Source organism: Physeter macrocephalus, chromosome 21 (genome assembly GCF_002837175.3).
Source record: "Physeter macrocephalus isolate SW-GA chromosome 21, ASM283717v5, whole genome shotgun sequence".
NCBI lineage: Eukaryota > Metazoa > Chordata > Mammalia > Artiodactyla > Physeteridae > Physeter > Physeter macrocephalus.
Window position 1 is genome coordinate 70,103,205 of NC_041234.1, and position 21,686 is coordinate 70,124,890.

At 36.9% G+C, this 21,686-nt stretch overlaps 2 protein-coding genes across 2 annotated transcripts in view; one reads left to right on the forward strand and one right to left on the reverse strand.

Moving 5' to 3' along the window:
* Positions 1–9,223: 9,223 nt before the first annotated feature.
* Positions 9,224–11,894, reverse strand: NAP1L3 (nucleosome assembly protein 1 like 3). The gene has a single exon (XM_007124342.2). It carries the CDS (start codon positions 11,537–11,539, stop codon positions 10,103–10,105), a length of 1,437 nt encoding a protein of 478 aa, XP_007124404.1. The 5' UTR covers positions 11,540–11,894; the 3' UTR covers positions 9,224–10,102.
* Positions 11,895–12,001: 107 nt separating this feature from the next.
* The window catches only part of FAM133A (family with sequence similarity 133 member A), a 52,938-nt gene continuing 43,253 nt past the window's right edge, over positions 12,002–21,686 (forward strand). The window contains exons 1-2 of the mRNA XM_024129526.1: positions 12,002–12,119; positions 12,911–12,980. The gene's annotated coding sequence lies outside the window, so the exon portion shown is untranslated. The remainder of the gene's footprint in view (positions 12,120–12,910; positions 12,981–21,686) is intronic.

The window sequence follows — 21,686 nt, forward strand, 5'->3', positions numbered from 1 at the left end:
CAGCTAGGCCCGTGAGCCATGACCGCTGAGCCTGCGCATCCGGAGCCTGTGCTCCGCAACGGGAGAGGCCACAGCAGTGAGAGGCCCGTGTACCGCAAAAAAAAAAAAAAGGAACTATCAAGACAGATCCTAAAATTGGATGACAAATGTCACCTAGTATTCTCTCTCTTACCTTTCCTTAGGTACAAGGGACCCTTAGGAAAATTATCACAAATCAGGTTGCTGGATAGAGAAGAGAGGCCAAAAAAAGGATCTTAAACATCAACAAATTCAGGTATTTCTTTAAATCACTTAATACTTTTTTGGTGGCTGAAAATTTGCTGATCTGCCCTGAGTAACAAAACTTTGACTCAACTGCATTTTACTATACACAAACGCTGTGTTTACTACAGAGGATGATAATATTAGGATAATACAGAGATTTAAGCCATAGTTAATACGAAATCAGTGTTTCTACATGAAATAAAACAATATTCTTTTCACATATAAATATTATGGTAGTTGAGGTATGCCAATACCATTTGTGAGCTCTTGCTTCCTCATGAAGTCACTAATAATTATACTAGTGGGAATATTTAATAACACAAGCTAAACAAACCTAAATACAACATCTGAAAAGACCTAACTTATTTCCAAAACAGTTGTTCAGAAAATCAACCAGGGATATCCCTAAGCTAGAGAAATTTCCTGATACTTTCCCATGTGCTGCTTAGAGATTGTTCATTTAGTATAGATTCAATTGGAAAAAGTCAGGATTCATTTCCGTAAAGCCTCATCATCTATACAAATTTTTTAAAATAACTACATTCTTTCTCTAGCCCTTCAGCATAATTAACTGCAGATGTAGTCTTCATGCAAAAGAATTTCCAACAATTAATTGGCAACCTGCTGACACAGTAATTATGTTGTGAAAAATCCAACTTTTCCAATATTTAAAAGTATATTGCACTTGTTAAAATGTTTTCCTAGCACCCTGAACCTACCCAAAAATAATGAAAATAATGAAAATATTTTAAGTTATATATTTGTTCTGGTGCTTTATTTTTCACTTGTCTTTCAATCCAGAGACTGACAAACTCTGTTAAAACTTGAATTACACCTAAATAATTGTAAGTAATGCATCTTATTCCCATAATCCTTATTTTTACTGTATTTAAAGGGACATTTTCCCTTAAAGCAAGACAAGCTGGTGCGAGTTAATACCAATTTCAGCAGCTCTAACACTGGGATATTTTACCTGAAGTTGTAAATAGTGGTGACAGTTTAAGGTAAATATTACAAGAAAGATTTTCACTTTCCTCAAATTTCATTTCCTATGGGGTGCAGTGCAAATGCTTTAAGTAGATGCCATCTGCTATGCCATTCATTGCCTTTCACCTCTTGTGTTCTCTTAAACTTCTGCAAGCAATTCTTATAAATGAATTTCCTGACCAAAAGAACATTTTTAAAAACCATGGCAAAAAAAACCCCACTGATCTGACTTGTATGTCCCCCGTTAATACCCTGGCCAAAACTAGAGGAGGTTGTGAGGAAAGCATTCCACACTGGAAATAGTTTGTAAATCACCATCTTACAAACTATTTTGTATGTCTGGGGTCTGGAAATGGTCCAGTTGTATTCAACATTACTAAAGAAAAGAGTTTATGTCATAGACTTTTGGTCAGGCAACAAACTGGTAGAGTACTGACTCCTTGAAGGAATGGATAAAAATTCAAATTGACCTTCAAAGACTGAAGATTTAGGGAGGATGCAGGCAGGTAGGTGTTTACCAGGAATCAGTTCAGAGCTATTGATTTAGGGAGGGAAAATCCAAGAAAGAATAGGAGAAGTTACATGAAATCCATGAAGGAAAGAGGATTTTCTTTCTTGAAGACAGACAAACCTGGATGAGTTAATACCAACTTCAATATCTTTAGTATCATGATACTTTACCTGGAATTACCAAGTAAAACTCAGTTATCCTAATTATAGCAATAAATTATTATTTGAATTATCATTGCATGCCAAACACTCTGCTAAGTGCTTAATAAATAATATCTCATTTAAGCCTTATAAAAATTCTATCAAGTAGCCAGGTAACAGCCCCATTTTAGAGATAGGAAAAACGAGGATTAGAGGGGCAAAGCAACATGCGTAAGGTCACACAGCCAAAAAGTGACAGAAGTGGGAGTCAATACCAAGACTATTAGACTTCAAATCCATGCTTTCATCCTCTATATTGCCCAATTCCTGTAAATGTTCCTCTGGGTTCTGCTCAAGGATGCTTAGGAGTAAACCACTTTTTCATCTTCTTTTCCCTTGTTACACCTATTGATTTAAAGGCTCTTTATTGCTGCTAACTACAGGAAAACAGGGAATGATAAAAATATAAGAAGTTGGAAAGGTAAAAGAAATCTTTAATAGTAATGGATCGCCCTATATTTAATTGAAATAGAAATTTACTAAGCCAGTTCTCATGATACCTCTGTGTATGATGGATATGACCTAGGGGCTCAACCTTACCCAGTGGTCTCACTAAGCTATAAAGTTTGATAAGGTTTCTCAGACATGAGCTACAAAGTGGATTCGGGGGCACCACTGCTAGGTAAGTGGAGAGTCTTAGTTTTCCTCTATAGATAGGCATCCGCTTTTCTTCCAGGTTGTACTTATTTCTTCTCTGCTGCTTCCCTTGGGCCCTATCTAGTCTTGAGTATGGACAAAGACAGTGCTTCTCTAGGTGGTATAGCATGGTAGAGAGGTGGAATAATAGAGCAGTTAGGCACATGGACTAGAGCCAAACTGCCAACTTTAAAGCCTGGCTTTGTCACTTACTGGTTGTGTGAGCTTGGACAAGTTACTTAACCTCTCTGTACCTCAGTCTCACCATTTGTTAAATAGAGATAATAATTGTACCTATTAATAATACGGTAGTAAGGATTACATGAATAATAATTTGTATAGTCCTAGTGCATAGTAAGCATTGCAAAAGCATTTTCTATTGATACTATTTCACTTTCAGATTTTAGGAAGAAGGACCTTGTAATTCCTTCTTCTGTCCCTATGGGAGATTCTGGCCACTGGCAGTCCTGTTTCCTTTCCACCTGTTTTTACTCTTCTATAGAAGAGTCATAGATCAGTGACTAATACACTGGAATACTACTCGGCAATAAAAAGAACAACCTACTGATACAGGTACAACTTGGATGGATCGTAAGGTTATTTTGCTGAGTGAAAACAGGTCATTCTCAAAAGGTTACATGCTATATAAATCCATTTATATAGCAATCTGTATATTTTTTCCATTTCAAGTTTGAGAACAAATTAACAGTTGTCAGAATTTAGGGACAGAAGAAACAGTTTTGAATCTTGATTTTAGTGGTAGTTCCATGAATATATGTGATAAAACGACATAGAACTACACACACACACACACACACACACACACACACACACACACATACACACACACAGGAATGCATGTAAAATCTAGCAAAATCTGAATGACGTCTGTAGATTATACCAATGTTAATTTCCTGACTTGGGTATTGTACTATAGTCATGTAAGGTGTTACCATTAGGGGCAGCTGGATGGAGGGTACACAGGACCTTTCTGTACTATTTTTGAAACTTTATCTCAAAATAAAATTTTTTTACATGTTGATTAAGGATGCTTTTACCAATAGACAAAGCCGGGCTAATTTCCCTATTTGACCAAGGCCACATTCACCAAACTGGTATTTCAGGAGCACTATAAATTAGGAGAATTGTTAATAGCTGTGCTGCAGAAAGAGTTTTTCTGAGGTCAATACATTCAGAGCACACGACATACCCCCTCCCCTCTTGGAGATTTCTCTCTGCATTGCTCTGTGGTTTTCAATCCTGCCCATGTACCAGAATTGTCAGAATAAAAATTAAAGGCAGAAATAATCTTCAAGTCAAAGAAATAGCCACAATCCCAAGGCACACATTGGAAAGAATTTCTTCCACTTACAATGAAATTTGAACAACAACAATAAAAAGCAGGACTCTGAGCTAATGCTTGCTGTTCCCTTAAGTGTTCAAGCTCTGAACATCTGACTTAGAACTGTGGCAGACTGCGAAAGCAGCAAGAAATGACCCCTTAGGGAAACAGCTCCATAACACAGAACAAAAGGGGAGCTGGAGTTAAGGAGAAATTATACCAGCACATCATCTTCATTTTCTGAGAACCTTTAGAAATTGCTTCAGTATGAGGAGAGAGACAAGCAACAAGTAACTCTACAGATGCTGGCCAGTCCATTGAGCAGAAATTAACTACAAGATTGCCACAGAACACCTCTAACTCAAGGCATTTCACTAAGTCATGCTGACCTGCTCAATCTAAAACTGGTGCTGGTGAGGGCCGAAAAAGGAGAGAATAGCATAAACTGAAGACCGAAATGGCCTCCAGCAGAAAATATAGCAATTCGGAAACAATGATATGAGACAAACCTGAACTGAAGCTTCTGAGATGCTCAAGCTCATTTCCTCCTACCTTTTCACACATCACACTTCAGCAAACAGTTGCCCCCATTCAAAGCTGGAAAAAAAGGGACAACGCCTAAGCACAGATGATTTAAAAATAAGCAGCAGAACAGCATAAGCAAAAGGTAGACAAAGGAAGAAGAAACTGAAGAACAGGTTCTGAATATTTTAAAAAGCCTATTTTAATAGGTAAACTTTACAATTCTACTGAAAAATATTAAAAATACTTGATTAAATGGAAAAACACAGCTTGTCCTTGGATAAGAAGACTGAATAATATGAAATTCCTGATTCTCTGTAAATGAATCTATAAAATCAAACAAACCCTAATCAAAATATCCATAGGCTTTAGGGAGGGAGACTGAAAAAAAGTGATACTGCAGTTCATCTGGGAAAATGAATAGGTGAAAATATCCCCCCCAAAAATCTTAAAAACAAGTTTTATAAGGAACTTTTCTTATCAGATAATAAAATATATGAGAAATTTCTGTTTTAGAAGATTTATACTGGCACAAGAATAACACTTCTGAACAGAACAGTCCAGAAATAGGCCCAAATACATAAGGGACTGGATTATATAATAAAGGCAGCAATTAATTACATTGGATATTCAATATTCAATAAATGGTGTCAAAACAATTTATTAGTTGTATTGAGAGAAAAAAAGTGGTATAGCTACCTTAATCCTTACATAAAACTTATTCCAGAAAGATTAAAACTTTAAATGAAACTATAAGAGTACTCTAAGAAAATATGAGCAATTACAAAAAAAAAAAAAAAAAAAAAAGATCTTGGTGTGGAAAGGTCTTTCTAAACTAAATACCCAAAATCTGTAATGGGGGAAAAAAAGATAAATGTGACTTTATTAACATTAAAAGACTTCTGCAGGAAAAAAAGAAAAAAACAACTGAACAAAATCCAAAGGTAAAATATTTCACTATATGCAACATTTTTCCTTAATTCATAAACAGTGGTTACAATTACCAATCATTTACAAAAAGATGCTCCTAACCTAAATGCCCATAAGAAACCGATGAAATACATTACGGTATATTATGTTAAACAGAATGAAGTTTACATGCACTGATATAGAAAGGGTTCCAAAATATATTAAGTGAAAAGTGAAAGGAATAGAATAGTAGTTATGTTAATAAAGATAGATATAGATATTTTCTTTTCATATGAAATGTGGTTATCTTTGAAGATAGAATTGTTTAAAATAACTTTTATACTTTTCAGTATATTTTCCAAATTTTCTATAATGGACATATTTTATAATCAAAAGATGTAATAAAATAATAATAAAGTGATATCTTTCAGTGACGCATACTGCAAAGAAAATATACTTAATCCCCTTAGTTTACATAACTTATGAGTAAAAGATGAGAAAACCACTTGCAAACACTAATGTCTATTAGCAACACAGAGGAAATAACAGCTCCATTGTTTTTATAAATCCCTCTGTCACGCAAAATTCAAAAACATAAGTAATCTAGGAGACTTGATATTAATGTGTTATTAAAAATTCTTAACTCTATGCTACTTTATGCAAATGATAAAATTTTGTAATGTACCATAGCATAATAATTTATAGCACAGCAATAAGGTACACCTGGTCCAGGTTGGTTTAAACCCTTCCCACCTCTGAGGTGAGGCAAAACACACACGTGAATTGGCTCTTTAAACTACTTTTTTCCCAAGTAAATATTAGCTTCAGTGAAGGGTTCTGATAATTTTACCAGTCACTCTCTAAAAGCTATATGATAAAAGGACATCATAAGGACTAAACTACATAGAGGCTTTAGAGAATGTGTTGTGTTCCAGATCTCTTGAAAAGAAGTATATTTCTAAATGCCATGTGTTTTAATACTTAAATATTTCATTTCTAAATTTAAAAGATATACTCCACAAAAACCACAAAACATAAAATTTGAAGTAATGCATAAGTGTGTTGAAGTTATACTGCAGGTTGTCCTAATCCTTACGCTGGTGGGCACGAACATCTAATCAAGTGAGGATTTATCCTTTTTACAAGAGCGTGCAATTCCTTTTCAAATTCAGCTTCTATCTTATCACTTGACCCCTGAAGCCTTTTGAGGGCAAGGACACCTGTATCGTTAGACCCCGTCAGAATGGGGGCATTGGCATCATTTGACTATCCGTGTGGTCCCTTTCTTCACTTAGCTCAAGTTTCTTTCCTGACCTCTTCAGCAGTCTCTGCTGCTGCTTAGGAAAACCGCTTCTTATCTGAGTTTGCCACCTTACAGGAAAAGAACAAACTTTTAGAGTGAAGACCCTGGACGCTCAGTGCCCAATTCAGGATGGCAAAAACTCACAAAGGAGAAGGCGGGGACGACTGCAGCGCGGAGGAGGTGACGACCTCTTCGGTCGAGCTCGGGTCAGAGAGGAGAACGGCTGACCTCAGCCTTGAATCACAGCCAAAGGAAACAGCTCGCCGAAAAGAAGGCACCGAGGAAGACCCCGTAAAACTCTTATCACGCCCATGCACCCAGCCCAGGAGCTTCATTCCCACCCAGCTCTTCTTTCTGGCATCATTCATTGGCTGAGCGAGTGTGATGGACAAACCTGCAGCCCAACGAACGTGCAAGCCCATCGGGTTTCCCGGCTCTTTTCACCTTTGACTTAGCCTAGGTGGCTGAAGCACCCACCACCCACCGTTTGCATTTCCGGAATCCTAGCTTTTACTGATTCAAAAATCCATGACACCTGCCCGTTCCCCACCCCCACCCCCACCAGACTTAACCTGAAAAGGCAAAAATACCAATACAGGGAGGGGGAAGGGTAACCTGGGACGAAGTGAGAGACTGGCATTGACATATACAGACTACCAAATATAAAATAGATAGCTAGTGGGAAGCAGCTGCATAGCACGGGGAGATCAGCTCGGTGCTTTGTGACCTAGAGGGGTGGGATAGGGAGGGTGGGAGGAAGACGCAAGAGGGAGGAGATATGGGGATATATGTATATGTGTAGCTGATTCACTTTGTTATACAGAAGAAATTAACTCACCATTGTAAAGCAATTATACTCCAATAAAGCTGTTAAATAAATAAATAAATAAGTTGTCTTTCGAATTAGCTTCTTACACCCACCCAACTTGATTTGAGACAAGAACTTGTGATAAAACCTAATCAAAGTGATGGACTGGGAGAAAATACACCAATCTATTATACATACAGGGCATATCTTCCTGTAGTATGCTTCTGAATAATTGTTATTATCTGCACTTCTTCTATTTTGCAAATATTCTATAATGACATGCGTTCCTTTAACATTGGAAAATACAGAGCAGGAAGGGGCTAACTACTTCGGTAAGTGTTCTAAGATGCAATAAGGATGTTGCATTCCATGTAGAAGTTTTAAGGGCTCTACTGTCTGTGATGTCTGGCAAGCACAGTATATATTCCACTTGAGAACCTCTGCAGCAGTGAGCCAGGTACATTTTATTTATTATAGTCTTCGATTCGGCACAGGCTTATAAGTAAATCTGCTACCACACCCCTCCTTGATGGTTGCAAAAATCTCAGAACTACAAAAAAGTGACTCTCAGAATATCACCGCTATTGCTAAAAGCAATAAGTTACCTCCTGATTTTGTATAAATTGTAACCTAAATATCCAAACATGCATGACTGGTTAAATATCTATCTCATAGGTTGGAATATTTTTACATTTATAGACATGGGGGGACTATTGTTAAGCAGGGATAAATGCAAGATACTAAACTATATATATGGTGGGATCTGGGAAGACTAGTAGGTAATTTTATGCCTAGAGACCCAGAAATTCCCAAATCCTGTCTTCCTCTTGCCACAGCTCTTTCCTGTAAGGTCTTGGAGGAAAGTATATGCAGTTGGGGAAATGGCAAATGTGAAATAAGATATTATTTGTTGTGCTTGTGACTTTGTGCCCAGTACAAAGCTCTTTGGTAAACTGAGTTTAAGGGGCTTCCTCCTCACAATAAATTCAAACTAAAATCTCCAGATCAAATTACTCTGTAACCAACCACATGGTGCAGAATTGGTGAAAGCATAATGTCACCTATAAGGAAAAATAAACCACACATGGGAATGAGACCTCTTCCCAAGTCACGGTGGAAGGTGGGCCTGGGTCATTTACCCATCCTACTCCTGGAAGTGAAGACAACAACTTATATGGATGTCCTTTCTGGGTGAGGCACTCCTGCCTATCTCCCCTCTTCTCCATCCCTACCTCCTCCCATCCTTTCCACTCCCCACCCTCCTCCCTTCCCTCCTCCCCTCTCCCTTCCTTCTCTCCCCTCCTTTCCTTTCCTCCTCCCTCCCACCCTCTTCTCCTTCCTCCCCCCCCCCCCCTCTTGTACCCCCCCCCTCCCCCCCCCCTCCCCCTTCTCTCCCCTCCTTTCCTTTCCTCCTCCCTCCCACCCTCTTCTCCTTCCACCCCCCTCCTCACTCTGGTACCCTCCCTCTCCCTTCTCCCTCCCCACTTTCTCTACTTCAACCCTCCTCCCCATTCCTTCCTCCCCTCCTTTTCCTCTCTCCCCTATCTTAGTCCTTCTCCCCTGTCCCATTTCTCTCCAATCACTGGAATGTGTATCCACCAAAAAAAGAGCCAAGATCTGTGAAATGCATCAGAATGTTAATTATATTGATAATTATATATTTTTAAATGTCCCTTTTCCTAAGGATTCTCTACTTTTTCTATAATAAGCACCATATTTTTTTATAATGAGGCAAAAATGGTAGATTTTTATAGCATGATACACTTTGACATTTATTTATTTTAGGTTGTAATAGAACATGAAAAAAATACCAATGATATAAAGTGATCATTTCCAGTGAAAGGCAAAGTAGAATATATTACAAAGAAAATGTGGTTAGTACCTTTAGTTTACAGTTACACAGGATAAGATGAGCAAACTTTTTTTAAATACTGTTATATTAACACCTCAGTGGTAAACAATAACTTCATTATGCTTAAATTTATAAACCACTATGGCACATTAACAAGCTCACAGTCATATAATATATGGTCTTGATGGACATTATTAAATGTATGCTAATATTTTTCAAGCGGTCAAATTTCACAATGCACTGTTTTAGTTAGTATAATACTGTATTTCTATAGCAAAGTAATGAAGGCACAGCTAGTACAAGCAGATTTAAACCCTTAGTCTTCTGGGCTGGAAAAAGAAAAAAAAATATTTGCATTGATGCTTCAGGAACTTTTTTTTTCAAGCAAATATTTGTCTCAGTTAACAATTCTGACAGTTTTCACAGCTACATTCTAATAGGAATATGACAAAAGGACTTCACAAAAATCAAAACTTTGTAGCACCAAACTAACATGCTTTAGATAACTGACAACAGTTTACATATTTTGAAGAATATTACACTACAACAGGCTAGATAGAATAAACTGATACTTAGACACTTTAAGACAATATTTTAGGCTACCAAGAAAGTATGAAAACTCAAGATTGTGAGGAATACTAGTGCTGAGGTTACAGGGCAGGTTGTTTGTTTTTTTTGTTTGTTTGTTTTTTTCTAAGACTATATAAACCTACTTCACTTCTGCTTGAAATTTGAGATTCTTGAAAATTCTTTCATGCAGCCTCTTTTTTATTTTCGATATTTCCTGTTTCCATAATCTTTACCAACATCATAGGTACCGTTGACTTCTCCTGTATAGTAATAGATTGATTTCAGGATGACATTATCATGTAAAATTTGACCAATTTCAAAGTCCTCATCGAGGATAGCATCTTCTCGTGGTTCAAGTTTTCCAATTGTAGGAATCTCAGGAGGGCTAAAGAAATTGAAGAATGATGCATTAGGAACCACTCTTGGCTGGGTTTCAACTTCTCCAGTAGCAGTTGTGCGACTCCGGGTGGTTGTCACTGTAACATCCTTTGCTCTTCTCCAATCTATCTTACAGCCTTTGCAATCTTGGATTTCCCAGCCCCAAGAGAAGAAGGGATCATTGTGATCTGGCTTTGACTTTATTATATATGTCTTGGTCAGCACCTCATTTTTGAAGTATGGATTGGGTAGAAAGCAAAATTCAAATGTGTAACTTATAGGCCGGCCAGGTTTTGAGAACTTCAGGCTAACATCGGACAGGAACTTCAGAATGGGCTCATCATACTTCTGAATCATGGGCCCCAGCTTGTCAACATTCTTTAAGACAGTCAGCCAATAGTCGGGAATGCCTTTAGGATCTTCTCTTTTAGGCTTTCCCTTGCGAGCTCTTTTAAGAGCTCTTTCTTTAGGCCTGACCTCAGGAACTCTTTTAGGAGCCTCTTTTCCTGGAGCCCTTGCCTTAGCCTCTGTTACTTTAGGCTGCTCTTTATCTTCTGCCTTTGCCTGGGGGGATTCTTTCGGATCTGCTTTTACTTCAGTCTTGGCCTCCAGAGCATCTTTAGACTCTGCTTTTTCTTCAGCCTTTGCCTCGGGATTTTCTTTCGGAGCTGCATTTTCTTCAGCCTTGACCTCAGGTTTTGCTTTCGGGTCATCCTCTTCTTCCTCACCCTCTAAGGCAGGCATCTCACTAGGGCCTTCTTCCTGCACCTCCTCATCACTGCTGAACACCTCATCCTCCGAATTCCATTCACATTCTTCTTCCGTAGGCTCATATTCTGCATTGATGATTCGAAATCGCCGATCGTACAGAGGCCTATTGAGTTCGGCATATTTTCGTTCGAGATCGTGAATTGCCTTTAAGAATAGGGCGTCTACCTTGTCACATTCATCTTGAATATTTCTGAGCGCCTGCACACGATTTCTAACTGCCCGAGGCAGCTGATCCACGAAACTTCTACCCGACGGAGCCCGCCGTGCACTTCTGGAAGGCCCAGGTACCCTCTTCTTTCTATAGAAGCGGCTGCAGCTACTGCTGCTGCTGCCACTACTACTGCTGCTGCTGCTGCAACTAGTGCTGCTGCTAGAGCTGCTGCTGTCAGATTCTTCCCCAGAATCGCTAGACGAGCTAGCCACCATCTCTTCATCCACCCCCTGGGCGGCAGGTTCCAAGACCCTGTTAGGATCCGCTTCTGCCATTTTGCAAGCCTGCACACCTCTTAGGGTGGTGACTACCGCGCGCCCACAGATGGGCAGAAAATGACTCACGGATGCTTGGGTGGCGGCGGCGGAGGCTCGGGCTGAGGAGTTGGCAGCGGTGAAGGCAGCAGGAGCGCGGGGCGGGGCGCGGTTGGGCCGAGGAGATCGCAACGGAGGTGGCAGCGGCAGCGGAGACCTGGGCGAGAGCGGCGAAGGCAAGGCCTCTCCCAGCTGCAGCTGCGGCGGACTGAGGCGTGCCGCAGCCGAATGGCGCAGTACAAGACCCCGAGATCTCTTCACTGCTTACATCTCGAGCCCCCTCCCCTCGCAGTTAGACCTCCAGTTCATTTAGTTCCCAGTGTGCCCTCAGCTCGCACCTCATTTGCTGGACAAGCTTGATTGACAATCCCTCAGCCCAATGAATGGCCAAACGCACCGCCCCCCTCCACGCTCCGCCCTCCTTCCCAGACGCTCCTTGGTTGCTGAGGCAGACACCCCTGGAAGACGTTTTTTCCCCCTCAAAATTCTATCTTTATAGTTTTATAATTACAAAAAAAAAAAAAAAAAGCTTAGATATGAGGTAAAAATACTAGTCATGATTCCTAACAAGGGAAAAGGAATATTCTTCTCCCATCCGCTCATCCTTAATTCCCGCTTGGTTTGTCAGGGGCCTCGTAACAAAAGTCTGTTTTTAAAAACTTGGGTGAAAATGCTCCAAATGGCATCATTGGGTAGTGTGATTATTGATGATTTTTTAAATTATTTTTCTTTTATCTAATTGTTCTATGAGCATGTATTTTCACACTGGGGGAAAAAGGGGGAGTCGTTTATTGGCGCAGGGGGGAGGGGCTAGAAAGCAGGCATATTGCATTCCACGTAGCAGTTTTAATAAGTGCTGTCTGTGATGTTTGGCAAGCCTGGTTTATATCCATCTACAAGGTTTGCGAACCCATGTTGCCGTGAGTCAGTTACACCATTTTTACTATATTTCTGTTTTTAAGCTGGCATATAATAGACCCCATCCTTGCTGCTGATATGCCACGTAGTCCTTCTCAATGATTGTAACAACCTTATAGATAAAATAAAAGGGCATTCAAATGTTAAGTAGCATTATTTAAAAGCAGACGGTTTGTTCTATACTTTCGTGCAGCAGTTTTCAATTCCACGAATAGCAGGACGGGAGGGGGAATTTGTGCTGATGAAACTGCATCCTCTGTCAGGGTGTTCTTAACATTGTCATCTTCCACCAGTTTCCTTCTAACACTGTAAAATTCTAGCCATACTAAAGTATGATTTACAAGTCCAGTAATATATGAATAAACTTTTGCAAAATGAAGTTTAAAAACAGGTATCTGTTATTTTTATTTACAGGATTCTTTTCTGCAAAAGAACAACTCCCTTGGTACAACCAAAAAGACCAGTGTTTACTTTTCATTAAAAGGTAAGGAACATATTTAGCCCATTTTTATTAATGACAAGAATTACCTATCTGTATTTGAATAAAAATTCACAAGATATAGTCTTTTAACGACTTAATTGGAAGATACCTTAGTAGTTCTATGGAAGCAGAAAAATCCACAGAGGTGATTTGGAATGCTAATGTGCTAATGTAGAAAATAACCTAATTAATCACATTCACTTTCTAAACCTGCTCATAGAATACAAGTAGCAAATTAAAATATAAAATATGATGAATTATTCATTTCAAGTGAGGAAAATATTAAAGTTAGATTAAACCTTATGTTACTTTTTTATTATAGGATTTGTGCTTAGTCATTTGGTCATATTTTTTAAAAGTTAGGAAACACTTTTATTTTCTATTTTGTAAATGAATTTACTTTTATTGTTTATTTCTGGTTGTCAAAGTATGTAAGCATTGTAAGGAAAAATACAATATAGAAAATTCCAATGATAATAAAAACACAATCTTAATCATTTGATAAACATTGTTAGCATTTTGATGCATTTCCTTCCAGAATTTTCTTTGTACATATTCACACCTGCCTGTTTATATATACTGTTTTATCTATGTGACATCATATTATGTCTTGTAATCTGCTCATTTATCAATTAATTTTGACTATACTTTCATAGTAAATGATCAACATCTTATTTTAAAATAGATGCATATTCCGTGGAAATATTTGCCTTAATTTATTTAACCAGATTCCTATTGTAGGGCAGCTACTTCCCAAACCATCTCTCCACTAACATTCATATTTTCTCCTGTTATAAAAAAGTTACCCCTGTATACCTACTATATGCACTTGTAAAAATTAGTCATATGATGAATTCCTAGAAATGGGAGTGCTGGAATAAGTTGCATGCTTATTTTACTCTTTGATACATATTGCCAAACTTCTCTCCAGAAAAATTATCACAATGTACAGTCCCACCAACAATGCATGAGTTCATTTATTTAGTCATTCAACTAATATATTTTTGTGCCTGCCATGTGCCAGGCACATGTGGTAGAGGATGACGATATAATGCTGAATATAACTTACTGGGTGCATATCCTTTCATTTTATAATTTTAATTAAAACATATACTATGGAAACAATGATTTAAATCAATGAAGTTATGCTGTAAATATTGTTCTACAGATTATTATTTTCCTTAAAATGATGGACGTATTTTGGTAATGAATGCACTTATATTTTATAGTACCTTAATGGTTTCATATACATGTTAAACTTTGTACCAACAAGAATTAGTATTTTGGAGTTAGCAATGAGTTAGGGATTCAGACTTTTTTAACGTATTTTTATTAGCTAGTTAATTTTCTTAGTACCACTTATTTGATAATCTTTCTGTCTCACACTTATTTGAAATACCACCTTTACTGTATTAACTAAATTGTTTGGTTCTGTTTCTGAGTTCTGATTTCTGATGCATTGTCCATAATTTATCTGCAAATAACTGAGGCAGTTTTTTAATAACTTTATCTTTTCTGAAAATAATGTAGGTTGAAAAAAGTCAGTACATTGAAATCCAAATAAGAAATTTAAAATAACTCAAAATACGCTGAGATAATCACTATTCACATTTTAATAAACATCTCCAAATTAATGTCTTATTATTATGCATTTCTATTTCTTAGATTAGTGGTAGGATTGAATGTCTTTTCATATGTTTATTGTCCACTTGGGAATTGCTTATTCATATCCTTTGCTTGTTTTTCTACTGAATTGAGAAAGAAACTAATCAGTGGTGAAATCCTAAGGGTTAAATAATTTTGACCTTGATTTAAGACAACTGTGACTCCTTTAGAAAATACCTCTCTTCTGATTTATGATATTGGACAAATGTGACTCAACTACAACTTTCATTCTAAAATTATCTACTTAGAGGCTTGCTTAGATGCTTTTCAAGAATTAATACTTAATCATTCACACCGATACAGAAAAGTTTGGAATGGAACAGGGAGAATAAAAAGAGAAGAAAAGCTTGTAAAAAAACCTCATACAAAGATAATATATTAATGAGCTATTCTGATTTTTGTTTGGAAGTCTGTTGTCCCAAGCCATAGATTTTAGGTGCCTTTTTCTAACAACGGTCTACCTTTGATATGTATGCGATACTTTAGGTATCTTATAACACACTTTTATTTTTGTAGCTTTTTTGGTCTGTTAGTTAACTTAATTTTATAATGGCAGGTCCATAAAAGAAAATAAATTTCATATTCATATAATGAACATAATTTATGTATAATGCCATATTTTTTCTATTTTTATAAGTATTCGTGCTAGCATATAATATGCTATTTTTATTCATAAGGCTACCTATAAATTACTTGCATAGTAATATGATCTCTGTTCCATTATTTTATAATATTCTTTTTGGAGGGTTAAATGTTCATAGTTCTACATGAAATGACGCTTAACACAGAATCTATTGGTATATTCCAAGCTGAACATGGCTCTTGGACATCTGTTTACACCTTCCCTGTTATGAACATATACACAATCCCACCTACCATCCCTGCCACACAAACACACATACATAATACACAATGAAAACTGCTGTAGCATTATCTTTTGTTGTAGATGTTTAAGAAGCCAAGCATTGCCAATTCATTTATTTTTGGACTTACTGTTTGTTGTTCTTTTTTTTTTTTGGTTCATCTAGACAGATTTTATCTGAATAAACAAGTTAATTCTTTTTTTAAACAATTTTATTGAAGTACAGTTGACCCTTGAACAACACAAGTTTGAACTGCATGGACCCACTTATACATGAATTTTTTTCAGTAAATACTACAGTACTACACAAGCTGCAGTTACTTGAATCCCTGAATGCAAAACCGTGGATACTGTGGCAGGCTGTAAAGTTATACACAAGATTTTCGACTGTGCAGAGGATGGGTGCCCCTAACCCCCGAGTTGTTCAAGGGTCAACTGTGCAATAGATATAATCGTACATAAAGTGTAAAATTTGCTAAGTTTTGATAAATCTATACACCTGTGAAGTCATCACCACAGTCAATATAATGAACATTTTCATCACCCCCAAAAGTTTCATCATGCCCTACCCTGTCCCTAGGCAACCACTGATCATCTCTCTGTTTCTATAGATTGGCTTGCATTTTCTAGAATGTTATATAAATGGAATCATGTAATATATCCCTCTTTTTGCTTATCTTCTTTCACTTAGCATAATTATTTTTATATTTTTCCGTACTGTTATGTGCATAAGGAGTCATTTTCCTATTTTGTTACTGAGTAGTTACCCATTGCTTGGATATATCACAATTTGTTGATGGGCATTTGTGTTTTGAGTTTTGGGCTATTATGTATAAAGCTGCTGTGTTCATTTGTGTATAAGTCTTTGTATGGACATACAGTTTCATTTCCTTTAGAAAAATACCTAGATGTGGAATGACTGGATCACATGGTATGTGTATGTTTAACTTCTAAGAAATTAGCTATTTTCCAAAGTGATTGTACAATTTTGCATTCCCACTAGGAGTGCCAACACTTGGTATGGTCAGTCGTTTTAAATTTAACCATTCTAATAGGTATGTAAGAGTATCTCATTGTGGTTTTACTTTGCATTTCCGTAATGACTAATGATGTTGAACATCTTTATGTGTACTGATTTACCATCTACTTATCTTCTTTGTTGAAGTATCTATTCATATTTTACCCATTTTTCTATTAGGTTGTTGTCTTACTATTGAGTTTTGAGAATTCATTTTCTACTCTGGATACAAGTCCTTTATCAGGTATAAGCTCTGCAAATATTTTCTCCCAATCCATTAATTTTTTTTCATCCTCTTAAAAAAAAAGGAAAAAGTGCCTTTCACAGTTTTTCAAAGAGCAAAAATTTGTAATTTTGATAAAGTCCAGTATATCATCTTGTTTTTTCATTTTATGAGCCATGCTTTTTTTTCTAACATCTTTATCGGAGTATAATTGCTTTATAATGTTGTGTTACTTTCTGCTGTATAACAAAGTGAATCAGCTATATGTATTTATGTATCCCCATATCCCCTCCCTCTTGCATCTCCCTCCCACCCTCCCTAACCCACCCCTCTAGGTGGTCACACAACACTGAGCTGATCTCCCTGTGCTATGCAGATGCTTCCGACTAGCTATCTATTTTACATTTGGTAGTGTATATATGTCAGTGCTACTCTCTCACTTCATCCCAGCTTACCCTTCTCCTCCCCATGTCCTCAAGTCCATTTTTCTACGTCTGCGTCCGTATTCCTGTCCTGCCCCTAGGTTCCCATGCTTTTGGTATCATCTTTGCCTGGCCCAAGGTCACAAGGATATTCTTCTATCTTTTTTTAAAGTTTTATACTTTTAGGTTTTATATTTCAATCTGATCTATTTTTGTATGTGGTAGAAGATGTGGATTGAAATTCTTTGTTTTTCTTTTTTGCAAATGGGTAACCAACTGTTCCAGCATCATTTGTTACAAAAACTCCTTTCTCTACTGAACTACTTTTGCACCTTCATCAAAAATTTGTTGTCCATATATGTGTAGGTGTATGTTGTACTCTCTATTCTGTTCCCTTGTGTACTGATTTTAATCACCTATTTGGTAAATATTTGTTAGGTCTATTTGAGAGGAAAATAGAACCAAATTGTAGGATAACAGAATTTCATTGCAGTGGAGACAGTTACAGAAGGTGGATCTTCATCCTTGACCTTTCACTTCTGCTCTCAAATATCTGAGAGAAAGAGGCAAATAACAACAGTAATAACCTAGAAAACCAATCAACACAAGAAACATCAAATGCTCTTCTAGTTTCTGGAGTTGCCAGTGTGTAGCTGTCTATAATCCAGCCACAGGAATGGTAGCTAGCATTATTCAGGAGTACAGATAATGCCTCTGTTTTTCTCGCCTTGGTTAAGAGAGACCTCTTTGGTAAAATTAAATAGACAGCTTTTTCAAGCTGTTCATAAATTGTGGTTTAAAAAGGAATAGTAATAAAAATTGGTTAGTATTTCACACTACTGTTTTTCAAATCAAAATTATATCATTCCATACTCATTCCTAAAATAAGGGTACACACAAATGGTATGTAGCTATAACATTTTATTTTTTTTATTTTTAAGAAACTTGATTTAATAAACATATCAAACTTTGTACCAATGAACACGCATAATCTTTTTTGACACAAATGGAATATTCCCCCATAACATTTGATTTTTAAAAGGAAATATTTGTGAATTACATTTCTGGCATTATAACCTTTACTGCATGGAATTTAAGAGAACAGTTACAATTAATGCAATAGCAGAAAAGGAAAATTAGTTACTAATTTGGATATTTATTCTAATGCTAGTTTTCAACTTAAAAATAGCATACATTGTTCAAAAATGTAAATCCACATCACAGAGAAACACTTTTACAAGGACACTCAAGAATCTTTTGCCCACAGTACTCATTTGAAGAATTCTCACATAAAAACTCAAATAAAGCAAACCTTTTTAATTGCAAGTTTGGAAGCATTTTATTTCATTCAACTAAAAAGGGAGGAAAAATTCAAAGGATTTGAATGGTGAGCAATGTCCATGCATGTATGTATGACTACAATAACTATTTTTAAATTTTGTATCATATTTGGACAATGTAGAACAAGCCCAAATGATATTTTCTGCCATTTTTCATCCAGAATACCCAAATATATTTAATTAATTTGATTAAGCGCATCTTCTGAGAAAAAGTAAGTCTTACAGAATTGCAAATATTCCTGCTGGTGGGAACAAATGCCTATTCCACAGCTCTTCAGTGGTGATGGTCATTTTTGTATCAAACAACATACACATAATTTTAAAAACCCTTTCTTAGAGTTTAAAAGAGTAGAATCTCAATAATAATCAAGTTTCAGCATTTGATTTCCTTAGTGAGACTTTATGACCTAAGTGATTTTAGTACAGGCTCTGGAGTCAGAATTGCTGGGCTTGAATCCTGATTTTTCCTCTTACTAGTTGTATTAGATATTGGGCAAGCTAACTCACTTTTATTACCTCTATTTTTCCTCTCTAAAATGGGGCTATGGACTTTCCTCATAGCACAGTGGTTAAGAATCCACCTGCCAATTCAGGGGACACAGGTTTGATCCCTGGTCCGAGGAGATCCCACATGCCGTGGAGCATCTAAGCCCGTGCGCCACAACTACTGAGGCCTGCACTCCCTAGAGCCCGTGCTCTGCAACAACTGAATCCACGGGCCGCAACTACTGAAGCCATGCACACTGTGGCCCGCGTGCTGCAACTACTGAGCAACTGCTGAAGCCCAAACTCCTAGAGCCCGTGCTCCACAACAAAGAGGAGCCACCGCAATGAAGAGCCTGTGCACCACAATGAAAAGTAGGCCCTTCTCGCCACAACTAGGGGAAGCCTGCACACAGCAGTAAAGATCCAATGCAGCCAAAAATAAAAATTAAAAATAAATTAATTAAAAATTAATTTAAAATAAATAAATAAAATAAAATGGGGCTAAAAATGGCACATAGACCTCAAATTCAACATTGTTTACTATTTGTCATAATATTATTGCTCAAGAGTATGTGTAAAGGAACCTTTCTTATTATATAGTCTCAAGCCACTCATAGCATTTATTTGTGGCTATACTGTGAATTCTATTTTGGAAGCAGCATGGGACTCTACAAATAGAGATTTTCCAACTCAAATATGCATGAGGGTGGAAATTTCATGGATGTTGGCAACTCCTTGATATTAATAATAATATTAGGTCCTGATAGTTCTAAAGTCAAATAGCCACTCATCCTGCTTGGCATTGTCTGCCTACAGAATGTCTCTTGTTATTTCAAAGAAAAAAAAATCAACACAATTTTAAATAAAATTCAAACCAAGTATTGTTTTAGTGTTTTACAGCACACACAGCCCCCTTTCTTTCTTGAGAGCTTTCAAACTTCCTGATAGTCCTAAATTATACATCTTCATTATCTAAACCTCAAACTCATATCTCATGTTTATTTTTGATACCTTTTATTTTTTATTCCATTATAAAGGTTAAGAGTATAAAATTTGCATACAATTAATTACATACATCTTAAAATATAATAAAATAACTCCCAATGTGTTAAATAATTATTTCTGTTCTTGATATTAATAACATATTTTTTTAACTTTTTATATGTTGGTTAATTGTAGAGTACTATGCACTGTGACTTAATTTTAAATACCCACCTAATACCTTAGATTTTCCTGTCTCATTTCTATTGCTTAGAGTATTGGTGTCAAGCCTAACTAACAACTGGTGAAAATATTGTCCTTGTTGGAGGTGGAAGGGATTTTAGAAATGATCTAGTCCAATCTCCTTATACAGACTGGGAAAACTGAGGCCTTCCTTATTAGATGAACATTCTAGGACTTTCCATGTATTCGTCACTACAAACAATTCTGCAGTTAACACACTTTTACATATATTATTATGTATGCAAAAAGTCATTTTCACAAATGTTAATGTTTTTGGTTTAGGAGCAAATTAAGGAGTAAATAAAGATTGTTCAGGTCCTCTAATAATGGATGATTACCCTAAGCATAAGCATTTTGTAGTAAGTATACATAGTTGTCACTGAATAATAACAACTAACTTTATTTATCACTTTCATGTATCAGACACTGGACTAAGTGCTTTATTTTCAGTATTTTGATGAACCCATTGAGGGGTTCATTATCATCCTTATACTATCCTTGTATGACATCTTCATCTCATCCTTAGTATTATATCCTCAATGAGGATACTGAGACTAAGTGATTAACTTGTCCAAGGTCACACAGTTTATAATCAAAAAAGCCCAGATGTGAAACCAGATGGTTTGATTCCAGAAGTTGAGTTCTTAACCACTCTACTATACTATCTTTAATGAACAGAAGTGAATGAACTCTTGGACAGAGGTACTAGAACTGGAGTTAAGTGACAGCCCTGGCCACTTTTCCATTTGTCTGGTAATAGTTATGTCCTCATGGTATTAGCACCTATAGGGGCATCAGTACTCAAGTTCCTCTGACTTACAAGAGACTTAGCTTGAACTGACAAGGTATACTAGAACAAGCTAGTTTAATGAAAAAGATGGTTTTCATTAAATTTAACATGCCTGATGACTTTATTTGGTTAACAGCCAAACACTGGGAGGTCAGAGCTTAAAGTAAATGCCAATGTATTCAATCCACAGTTAAATGAAAAATATCCTAGGAATTTTTCCATTTAGTATCACCAGCAGCAAAGGAACCTGTACTTCGAGGAGCCTGAAGATATGACCTGAAGCTACCCATTGAAAGCAGGAAACTTCCTTGAAATCTATACATTTTATCTATATGTTTCCTTTTAATATTTGACTTGTGTTCCATAATTTATTGACATAGTTTTTATATAAGATTCCTGGTCTCTGAGTAAAACTGACACCCAGGATGATGCACTATGATGATCCGCTCCATTTTCCTGTGTTTCAGGCAACAGCACAGGCTCTGGGGTCAGACTGCCTGGATTTAAATCCTTCCGCTTACTGTCTGTATAACCCTAGACAAGTTACACATCTCCAACTCTCAGTTTTCTTTTAAAAAGAGGATGATGGGGCTTCCCTGGTGGCTCAGTGGTTGAGAATCCGCCTGCCGATGCAGGGGACACGGGTTCGTGCCCCGGTCCGGGAAGATCCCACATGCCG